The sequence below is a fragment of the Ipomoea triloba genome, chromosome 1, assembly GCF_003576645.1.
Source record: "Ipomoea triloba cultivar NCNSP0323 chromosome 1, ASM357664v1".
Taxonomy (NCBI): domain Eukaryota; kingdom Viridiplantae; phylum Streptophyta; class Magnoliopsida; order Solanales; family Convolvulaceae; genus Ipomoea; species Ipomoea triloba.
Window position 1 is genome coordinate 7,321,666 of NC_044916.1, and position 11,953 is coordinate 7,333,618.

Below are 11,953 nucleotides of genomic sequence, written 5' to 3' on the forward strand. Positions count from 1 at the left end.
AATTAGGTAAAAGCATTGAAGTCGATGACTTAATTAAGCGCAAACAATTGTTTAAGATTAAATAGAGAAAAATCACTATAGTCGAGATATTTGTAACTTGATGATGAGCTTCAGCTAACAATTATAGTAATATTTATACTTCAAATAAAGGAAACTATGCCCATTCTTTTTCTCTTATTTTTTTGGCAAAGTGAGAAGAATAATGGTTTCAGTGTGGCATTAGTTTTTGTGTTAGTGTACAATGTTTAATTTAATCTTTATACTGGTCAATTTAAATTTTATATTATTTGTCAAGTAGCTTGTAGTTTAATGCCATTTCTATAAATCTCTTAGATGGGAGATCACAAGTTTGAACCCTAAAAGTTTCAACATCTTCTAAATAGTATTTTGACCTAATTTATCTATACTATATATAAAAATAATATCCTCCTCCCAATTTTTCCCGCCCAAACTTAGTGGCATTTTAGTAAAATTATTTATTTTATTCATTTATTAATTTATTAATTAATTGTCCATATATATTAATTAATTGACAAATAATAATAATAATAATAATAATAATAATAATATCAAAGAGATACCTTTTGAAGAATTATAACGTTTTTGGTATTAATTGAAAAATTAAAAATTTTTACCTTTCTTGTGATCTCTTACCATTTTATAATTTCAATATTAGGCCATTTTGATCTCATCCATTGTGTATAAATACAACCATACACAATCCATCAACTTCTCAACCCCAACTAATCTTAATGTTGTGGAACTCTCTCATTCTTCAAGTATGCCAAGTACCGCCAATTGCCCCACACCACATCCGCCACCTCCGCCGTGATACCCATTTTCTTCTTATCTTTTTCTTTTTTTTTTGGTATTGACGCCCAAGTTTTTTTTTTTCGATCTCAACAAGGACGGGTCGATTTGGTCGCCTTGAAGATTAGCCTCTTGCGCAATAACCAAATTGGAAAAAGCCAATTTTCTGGTTAGCATCATATTATTCTATTATATTGCCCTTCTTGGTTTCAATCATTACCAGTTTTTTTAAATAAATAAATACTTGATTTCATTTTGTTATGAATGGAAGACCAATCATGTAGGCAAAGAGATATGCTGACCATGTATGAGATTAAAAGGCTTAGTCTCTTTTTTATGGTACTTCCATATACTATTTACCATCTAAATTATTTTTTTATGGTACTTCCATATACTATTTACCATCTAAATTATACATTTCTAAAATGTGTATTGATGATTACTAGCTTGGTGTTAACTCTTCTAAAATGTGTATTGATGATTACTAGCTTGGTGTTAACTCTTTGCTGCTTGAACATATTGTGAGCCAAAGAAGTGGATGAGGAGCAAATGGCTTGAAACGATTCAAAATTTGGTTGTTGTTACAATTATGTAGTGGTAAAATTACATATTTTTCTATTTCTAAAAGTTATTTTTTGCGGAGAAGTTTCTGTGTATTTTCTTTTTTGTAATTTGGTTTGGTTGTTGTTATAACTATGTTGTAATGAAATTACTTTCTATTCCTATATATCTCTTAGTTATGTTCCTTTTGAAATATTTTATCATACTCTGCATATTATTATGATTTTGTGATAGGACAACACCGGTAATCCTCCTGGTATAATCAGAGATGAAGAAGTGGATCTATTGCCTAAATAATAATATAATTTTTATGCATTGATATAATCCTACTATGTTAAGATAATAATAGTAATAATAATAATAACAATAATAATAATAATAATAATAATCTATAATAATAACAATAATACTCTATAATAATAATAACATAAAATTCTTAATATAATTTCAATTAAAATAAGAAACAGTTGCCATTGGGATGCTTTGAATGCTTTGTTGAAGAAGGAATCCATCATTCACATCTTGACTCTCTATCTAAGGCGCCAACGCACACCAAAATCATATTTGATAAATTGGTTAATATATACAGTAATTTGTCTAATTATTGAATTAATTACCCTATATAAAAATAGACTATTAAAAGGTGTGAAATGGAGTAATAATATAAACTTTTAAAATAGGTTAATCAATTGATAAAATGGCATATAATATTGTGTATACTAATCTGTATTCTGTAGTAAGGAATAGCCTATTAAAAGGTAATAAATTATGGTAAAATGGTGATAAAATGACTTAATTATTAATATATGTATAGTAATTTATCTAACTATTGACTTAATTACCCAATATAAAAAAAAAACAGACTATTAAAATGTGTGAGCGAAAATAATAAAAAAAAAAACAGACTATTAAAATGTGTGAGCGAAAATAATAATAAAAAAAACAGACTATTAAAATGTGTGAGCGAAAATAATAATAAAAAAAACAGACTATTAAAATGTGTGAGCGAAAATAATAATAATATAAACTTTAAAAACAGGCTAATTAATGGAGAAAACAATGTGTATACTAATTTTTAGTACTTAATTACCTTATATAAAAATAACATATTAAAAGGTAATAAATTATGTTAATAAAAGGTGAGAAAATGACATAATTAGTAATATATGCATAGTAATATGTCTAATTATTGACTTAATTACCCTATATAAAAATATGGTTACCCTAATTTGTCTAATTATATATATATATATATATATATATATATAAGTATACGAATACAAATCCAAAGGTAGGTAGGTTGCTATAAAATTTGATTAAAAATAGATATATATCTAATTATTGACTTAATTACCCTAATTTGTCTAATTATTGTCCAATTACCAAAATCATATTTGATAAAAAATAGATATCAAAATCATACAAAATTTAAATGCTAATTTTTTAATTTCTAAATGTAATTATTTTAATTATAAATCTATCAATATAAATTATAATTTACCAAAATTATACTATAGAATTTGCCTATACATATTATGGAGTAATAAATATTATATGTGTATATATACAATGTAATAAATAGTAATTATGGGTAATTAGTTATTAGTAATTATGGTAATTCCTTATTAATAATTATGGTAATTATTTTGATAGTATATTTGTATTTTATAGATTAATACATATACGTGCATTAATGTAATAGTGTTATATCACTGAAAAATGTTTATGGTAATTAATTATTATGATAGTAATCCCCTCACCAACTTTAGATGTCGTTGATCAAATTAATTAGTACACGTGTGACATAAACACTGCAGAAGGTCGAACATATTTAATATATAATAATAATAATAATTTTTGTATGTACGAATTGATATTCCTATTAGCGAAAAGTAATTAATTTAGTTTAATTGACTAATAATAATTGCCTAATAATTATTATGGTAATTAAGCTAAATATTGGTCGTTGAATTTATTTTTATACTCCGTAATAATTAAAGTTAAATTATTTCTCATTTTTCCTATTTATTTTTGTAATAATATAATTACTTAAGTTATATTAAATATAGATCTTTTTAAGATAATTGTAAACAAACAAGTCATATATTATTCAATTAATTAAGTGATACTTTTGCACTAATCTTATAATCAAATAAATGTACATATTCAATATTATATATTTTTAAAAAAATAATTTTATATTTAATTTTATTATCTAAATAAATAATACAAAAATTTATCCGTGAATCAAATATGCTTTGATTCAAGCAAAGAAAACATCAGAAAACATAATCAATCCAACTAATTTCATCAATTGCACTATATAATATTCGATGTTATAATTTATATAATTGTATATCGATCCAAATATTTTTAAAATATTATAACAAATTCATTCCGTGCAACGCACGGGCAAAAATACTAGTATATACAAAAAGAAAAAAAAGTACTACGTACTAAATAGAGCCAAATTTAAGCTACTGAACTAAAATAAATAGTTCATTAGAAAGTAATCTTTTCAATTTACTATATTATAAAGACTCACTAAGGGTTACATGCCCTTCAAATGTGTCCATTGTAAATTCTTTGAAAAATAGTGTATTGATAATGGATGGGTTTAGTGTCAACTCTCAATGTATCTCATCAGCATCCCAGCCTTTTTCTATAACAACTTGTTGGGAATTATAGAAACAAAGAAACGAACAGTTTTGGAATGCAAGAAGTCATATTTCTACTAAGGCAGCTGCAACTAAATCTAGGGTTTTCTTGGAGGAGTGGAGGAAGGCATCACCCAAAGTTGCAAACATGTTACCAAAGAGCCCAAACGTCAATGGACTACTCCATAGACCGGATATCTCAAGATGAATGTCGACACTGCCATTGACAAGAACAACAACAAGATGGGTTTTGGATGCATCATCAGAGATGAGAATGGGAGCTTCGTTGCAGCAAAAACATTTCAATGGCGAGACAATTATACTCTGAGAGAAGCGGAGGCAGTGGCAATCCGAGAAGCATTGGGCTGGATTAAAGAGATGGAGTTGGACAAAATTCAAGTTGAAACGGATGCACTCACGGTTGTGCAAAGTCTGAAGCATGACATGTGAGCATCGTCTTTCCATTTACTGATTAATGATATTAAAAACTTATTGAGTAGTTTTTTTAATGTGTTTTTATGTTTTGCTAAACGATTAGCGAACCGGGCAGCTCACGCTTTGGCTAAGTAGTCCATTTTTATGTCTGGTTGTTCGGAGTAATTTCCTGACCCTCCTGACTTTTTATGTAACATTGTATCTTTGGAATGATTAATCTACGTTGTTTTTGTTTTCAAAAAAAAAAAATAAAAAATAAAAAATGGTAGGCAATAGACGTAAAAAGGGGAAAATCTGTTGGCTCTTTTAAAAATCACGAATCCACTGCCAACTTGTCAAGGGTTTATCAATTTTCAGTTCATTTCAGGCCAAAGGGTTTATTGAGAACCAGGGTACGAGAGAGAGAGAGAGAGAAGTAGAAGAATGGAGGCCATAACAGAGGGAGTGAACGACTTGAAGATTGCTTCTAACAACTCCGAACCCCAGAAGAAGAACCGTATCCAAGTCTCCAACACTAAGAAATCGCTCTTCTTCTATGTCAATCTCTCCAAGGTAATCTCTCGCCCTTCTCTCGTTGTAGATGTTTTTGAATACCTATTCGAGATTCTGAACCTATTTTTATGGTTTTTTTGTGAATCGTGGCTGTTCCTTGTATACCACTCTGTGTTAGTACAAAGATACTTTTCTTTGTTGGGAGGGGTGAGGCGAGGCAGGGCAGGGCTGGGCGGTGTTTGCGTTGAAAGTTTGGATATCACAAACTTTTGGGGTCTGAATTCATTTACTAGCTGCGATAGGATTTTAGGATTCTGTGGTTTTAATATGCGAAAATTATGGCAAAATGCTGGCACAATTTATTTTTATTGGCTAGATTGGTTTTATCTTCCTTCATTTATTGTTAGTGCTGGATTGGTGAAACAAAAGTTGTGAGGATTAATTAAACAATTGCCTAAGGATGGTTTTGTTTGGTCTCTAAGTTTTCATGGTATTGTATGTTTAGTGGTGCTAGGATTTTTCTAATAGGTAGATGTTAAGGGGTAGCTTAAGATATGGTGCTTGATGATTTGCTTGATGTGCACAACAATTGTTGTTGCTTACTAAGTTACTCTTTTGGCTGAAAATATAAGATGCTATTTTCTCCAAAACATAGAGCTCAAAGAACAATGGTGAGGCAGAAAAAGATGCTTAAGATGTCTGATAATTAAATGCTCTGAAGTTCTATACTGTTCCATTTCTTATTAATCAACTTTTTTTTTTCCTTTCTGCTTGGAAGGGTTATAAGATTGATTATTTTGTCTGTTTTTTCAGTGTCATTAAGTGGATTCACCATTGCATTTTGGTTTCATGTCCTGAACTATGTTTCAAATCAAATTTAATTAATATATTTTGAACAATTCAGTTTCACTTCACTCTAAGTATATGGGATTACTCATAAATTATTAAACTATAAAATCTTCTCCTTGGCCTTTGCTGATAATCCTTGGACTTAAAATGTCTTTAATAGGGATTGTTATTTGTTAGAATGCTGTCAACAGATGTATATGTTCATGTATGCTCACAGAAGTTTATTGAAGAAATACTTTCTTCTTCTACTACTACTAGTACTATTACTATTATTATTAATCATTTTTTAATCTCTTGGATCTGTGGGGTGTGGATATTCTCATGTGTTGAATGGTTATTTGTCTGCAGAGGTACATGCAGCAATACAATGAAGTGGAACTCTCTGCACTTGGAATGGGTATATTCCTCTACTCAATTTTATATCAATACTTTTTTCTTTTTGGATAGGTACAATAGCATTTTAAAGATCCAAAGAGAAACCCAGGACAGACACCTTTATTAAGTCTGTTTCTTTTACTAATATTGAATGGATAGCTTGGATTTTTTTACGTCTTCATTGTTTGGTTATCTTCTATATTTCATTGCATTTTTTGTTGTTCAATGGAACTTGGTGCTTTACCTTTGAATGTACTACTGTGAGGGGTATTAGTAACTATGACTGATGAGGGATTGGAGAGAGAAAGGAAGAAGACCAAAATAGGACAATAAGAGTAAAGGGAGGGAGAAACTGTGGTTAGGAGAAATTGAACCAGAAGGGCTGCTGAAATAATGAAAGGCCTAGACCAGGCCAAAGGAAACTAAAGAGAATTTAGAGAATTAAACAATAAAATATTGGAATATGAAATTTTAAAAGTAAATTGTGCACTATTTTATTTTATATATAACGTAAACATAAAACATGGCTAATTTTTTTTTCCTCCTATCCCTCTGCATTCCACATAAATGACTCGCAATCATCTCAACTTAATTAGGCCATTCTTGTTGGACTGGCTATATGGTTGCAACTTCTTAAATTCTAACTTTGCTGTAACCCTTACACTAGCAAATCTTTCTTAACAACTTCAACTCAGGTAAGTTTTGTTATACGTCTCTGTCCTATCTCCTACTACCAATTATCACTCTTAAATGGTGCATCCATCGGTCTATGTTGAATGTACAAGTTTATTTGCTATGGACTTTAGTGGCCTGAGATATAAATAAGATTAACTCATGAGCTTCAGTGACTTGATGACTTCCTTTTTCAGGCTCTTTATAAAACACTAGGGTTGCAGAACTTATTCACTAGCTGATTTTGTCACCATTTGCATTAAAGCCTCTTCTTTGGAAAACTGAAAACTATGATGAACAGACTTGCTAGCTTAACAAAAATTTTCAATCTTATCCTACACTACAAATAAATTAGGAAGTTCGACATTTTGGAGTTTAATCTTAGATTTGGAGATTTGGTATGTTTTAGAGTTTAGAGTTGGTGCTGTCTTTGGTCTAAACTCTAAAAAAAAGTTAATAAAGAGTGAGAAAAGAATAAAAACATTATGCTCATTAAGATTACCTTAATAAATGCTGGACAAATAGGATTTTTGTTTTCCACCCAACCATTGAGCGGTAGTTAATTGCTAAATTGGATCCATTTGGTTGTCTACCCTTATTCTTTTAATTACTGCATAAATTAAAAGCTACTCCGTATTAATTAATGTTGAATGGAATAGGACAGTGAAGCCTATTTGTTCTTCTAGGAAGTAAAGAATACAATCATTTTTGTTAACATACATGGATTAGAAGCCTATTCATTTTTTCACAATGAATTCATTTAGTCAACAAGAAAAAGAAATGTTAAAAGAAATTATTTGAGGATTGACTCATAGCTTAAATTTTTTATAGCATCACATCTCCCATTCTCATTAAATTATTCTGATGCCTGCTGTTCCCACAGTTTAACTTGCAGTTTTGTTTTTACAGCTATTTCAACAGTTGTTACTGTTGCTGAAATTCTCAAGAACAATGGATTTGCTGTTGAAAAGAGTAAGGCTTCTGTTTCTCCAGCTCCCTACCATGATATATCTTTCATCATATGTTTTCCTAGTAGTGTTTCTTGAATCTTGAGGCCTTAATAAGCATTCCGGTTTCTATGTTGTATGCAGAGATTAGGACACTTAGTGTTTACATGAAGGATCATCCAGAAAGTCGGCCTGTACCAAAGGCTAAGGTAAGTTTTGAGTATGCTTTGTGCATAAAGTATTAAGTGCTACAGATTGGATGCATCATGCAATCTTGGCCCATCAACTGTGACCAGTTGCAATTTTAGCCCATTCTTTCACAGTTTGCAATTTATATCAACTATTTTTAGTAGCCATTTTGTCCATTTCCAATTTTGGTCAAATTTGACCTGGCTCAGCTTCTTAATATGGAGTTGTTCAATTTGGCATTGTTTGCACAACCTCTGATATCACTCCATAATTGTCTGTGCATTTCTGAACCAGTTCACTAAATGTTCTACGCCACTTACTATTGTCTGAAAAAGATTGAGCAATTTTGAACGTTTTTCTCACTAGTCAAGGATGGATTCATACATGGTTTTGTGTTTGCTTAGATTGAGATAGTGCTTGGAAAGACGGACAACTTCGAAGAGCTGATGGCTGCTGAAGCAGAGCGACTTGATGATGACGGTGTGGAAGGCTAGACGACTAAATCCTTGTGCTCTCCAGTGACGAAGTAAATTTAGCTGTTGGTACGGCTTGTGGTAGTTCAGAACACATCATCATTTGTGTAGAAATGGTTGTTTCAGTTCAAGATTAAATTGATATTGCAGGATATGCTTGGCTTGATTATTAACAATATACAGTGCATTGCATGTTATTATTTTGTGTGCAATCAGCTTGTAACTATGCCATAAACTTTAATTTAATTCAACTTTTTATTCATTATTTTGCACTGCCTTCGTCATTGTCTCTTCATCACACATACGTGGGCGGCATTGTGGCAACTCTAAAATATTAGTTAGGATGTCGTCATCGTCTTTAACTTCCCTTTGAAAATGGTATTTGCACAACTACATGCCCGTCTGGAGAGCTTGCTGAGTGCATCCGTTGCGATAAAGTGGGGCTGTCGAGGTTTCGAGGCGACTAATTTTTGTCTTTTTTTTTCTGGGGTTGTGCCCTTCCTATTCATCCAAAAAAAAAAAAAAAAACTAGAAATGTCAAATTCTATGATACTAATAATAAGAATGTCATTTCATGACATTTTTTTTAAATAAAATAAAATAATATTTTTACTGTACTTTTCATAAAGAAAGGGTTCGAGTCTCATCTTAATTAGAATTGATATAATTGTTAAACATATATTATTATTAATTGGGTAGAATGTACTAAAAAACATAATATTTTTACTTTCGAATATATACATTAATTTTATTTGTAAAGGCATACATTTATTACAACGTGCTACCTCACAAATTACAATAGTTTTATCGTAGCCAAAGACCTTGTGGTTAAGTGGCACCCAGTGTCCCGATTAGTACGCTCACATGGATGATGGGGGAGTGGGTTCGAGCCTCAGTGGAGGCAACTGTTGACTCGTTGTGCTTCAGTAGGTTAAGACAGTAGCTACATTATAACAGAGTCAATAGTACTCAAAAAAAAAAAAAAAAGGATTAGGGTGCATGTAGCAATGTGCACCCATGCATATCTACTTTTCTCTTTAATTTTTTTTTTCAATTTAACTTTATTTATTTATTTATTTTTACACAAATAAAATTAATGTATATATAATTAAAAAGCTCTAATTGAAATCTTTTAAATAACATCATATAGATATATAATTTTTTTTATAAAAATAAATCTATAAATACATAAAGTCATTACTTTAGTGTACTTTTTATACATATTAAGATTTGTTTTTATAAACATATAGAATTAACATTATGAACCTATTATATAGTGAATGAAAATAGATATGATGTACATGCAATTTGGTGTGTATGTATATAATGTTTAGGTTGATGGGCATATAAAACAAATACTATAAACATAGTATAAGATGAATATTGTTAAACATGAAGTACTAGTTGATTCTGTTAAAAACTTAATATAAAACAATATTATTTTGGATCAGAACCCACCCTGCAAGGTACACTTTGAATTGGTCTAGAATATGATTTTTCCAGACCTCAAGCACAATGGTCAGTGTAAATGGATGGAAAAAACATTGCTACAGCTCAAACAAATTGATAACACCTACATTTAAGGCGTAAAAGATTCAGCTTAATTGATTGGCTTTCGCTATTGGAATTAGACTGCCTTAGATGCCCATAATCGTAGGCAAGATTTTTGTATTCTTTACTCCAAACGCACGCAAATTATTTCGTGGACCGGACCCGAGTTTTGAATGCTCTTAATTTACATATTAAATGTTTACAATTTATTTTTAAAAAATTTAAAATTTATATACTACGAACACACAATATAAATATTCACAATTTACCTTTTAAAAATTCACAATTTATATACTACAAATACACAATGTTAACATACACAATTTACGTGCTTTGACTTAAAAATATAATTTATATTCTAGAAGTTCACAATTACAATACTAAAAGTACATAATTTAAGACCATGATCTACCTCGGAAGTTGGACCATAGTCCAGGGTATAACAACTCCCAAACGCATCAAGTCAAAGCCATTCAGGCTGGTATGACAGGTTCATAAATCATAATTAGTTATGCTCAACAGCTATATAATAACTAACTTTCTGAATTTTGACCCATGCAATGTGCAACCGATTTCTAGTTTGGATATTATGTGTGTGAAACTGTGAATTGACGAGAATATGTGGTCAATGGTCCACATAGCTCTATCGTCGATGAATAAAAATGCACATTATTTATATATTGAATATACATTATTTAGTCGTATACAAAATAATGTATCTTCAGTGTTCAAATAATATACTTTTAAATAATGTATTTTTAGTACACAAATAATACCACTCATTACAAGTCTTAGTTCCTTTTTGTCTAAATAAAAATTTTAAGGTGAGTGTCATGTGAAACTGTCTCACCGATAGAAATAATGTATGTTCAGTACACAAATAATATCACTCATTTCAAGTCTCATCGATAGAAATGTAAAACTTACGATGAAAATGTAATACTAATTAGAGATAAATTGATTGTTACTATTAAATTAAATTGTAATATTTATGAGTTTAAGAGTTAATTATGAGAAAAAGTATAATACTAATCCGTGATAAATTAATTAATTAATACTTTTGAAGAAAAACACAATACTAATGAGGAAATGTGTAATGATAATTATGGATAAATTAATTATATAATACTTATTAAGAAAAAAAAATACTCCGTAATACGTTTGAAAAATAATGTAATACTTTTAAATTAAAACTAATATTTTCGTCCGTGCGTTGCACGGAATAAATTTGTTATAATATTTAAAGAATATTTGGATTAATATACAATTATATATATTATAACATCGAATATTATATAGCACATCGAATATTTGGATCGATTATGTTTTCTAATGTTTTCTTTTGAATTAGAACAAAGAATTATTTATGAGAAACATGATAAAGAAAAATTGTACGGAGTAATGTTTATGAAAAATTTGATATGTTTAACGAATAAAGGTTTTTGATTCTTTGAAACGTCATCATAAGAGATTTTGCCAAAATTTGAAGGAAGAAAACGGTTTTAGTTGATTGATCGTTTTGGCCCTTTTACGGTTTACCACAAGTATGAAATCGAATTTAAAAATATTGGTGATGATCCCAAGTTACTAGAAGAGTCAATATTCAACGTTAATTATTACTCCGTATATTCTCATTCGTATTCCGTGATAACTTTACGAGTTATTTTCACTTTTTGATCTAACGAGTATCGAACTATTTTCATATTTGGTTCCTGACTAATAAAATTTTTAAATTTAGATCCATAACTTTTAAATTCTTACCACATTTAATCTTTTCGATCACCGATAACCAAAAGGAGAAGAAGTCGTTTGCAGTGGCAACCGGCTAGCTCTTCGATCTTCTTCTTCGGTGAAATTTTTGCTTAGCACTAGTAGAACGGGAACCTGAAAAGAAGAAGAAGAAGAAGAAGAAGAAGAAGAAGAAGAAGAAGAAGAAGAAGAA

General features: G+C 29.9%; 1 protein-coding gene across 1 annotated transcript; it reads left to right on the plus strand.

Moving 5' to 3' along the window:
* The first annotated feature begins 4,779 nt into the window (after positions 1-4,779).
* On the plus strand, positions 4,780-8,725 carry LOC116012675 (uncharacterized protein At2g34160-like). The gene is made up of 5 exons (XM_031252312.1): positions 4,780-5,015; positions 6,153-6,201; positions 7,761-7,823; positions 7,943-8,007; positions 8,392-8,725. The coding sequence occupies exons 1-5, from the start codon at positions 4,887-4,889 to the stop codon at positions 8,479-8,481; spliced, it is 396 nt and encodes a 131-aa protein (XP_031108172.1). The 5' UTR covers positions 4,780-4,886; the 3' UTR covers positions 8,482-8,725.
* Positions 8,726-11,953: the final 3,228 nt, after the last annotated feature.

What these genes read in the sequence shown, in the direction of transcription:
- LOC116012675 (XM_031252312.1), top strand. Translation starts at nt 4,887, where the DNA reads ATGGAGGCCATAACAGAGGGAGTGAACGACTTGAAGATTGCTTCTAAC. An exon ending in ACTCTCTGCACTTGGAATGG is followed by an intron (nt 6,202 to 7,760) that starts GTATATTCCTCT and finishes TTGTTTTTACAG; the next exon opens with CTATTTCAACAGTTGTTACT. An exon ending in GGCCTGTACCAAAGGCTAAG is followed by an intron (nt 8,008 to 8,391) that starts GTAAGTTTTGAG and finishes GTGTTTGCTTAG; the next exon opens with ATTGAGATAGTGCTTGGAAA.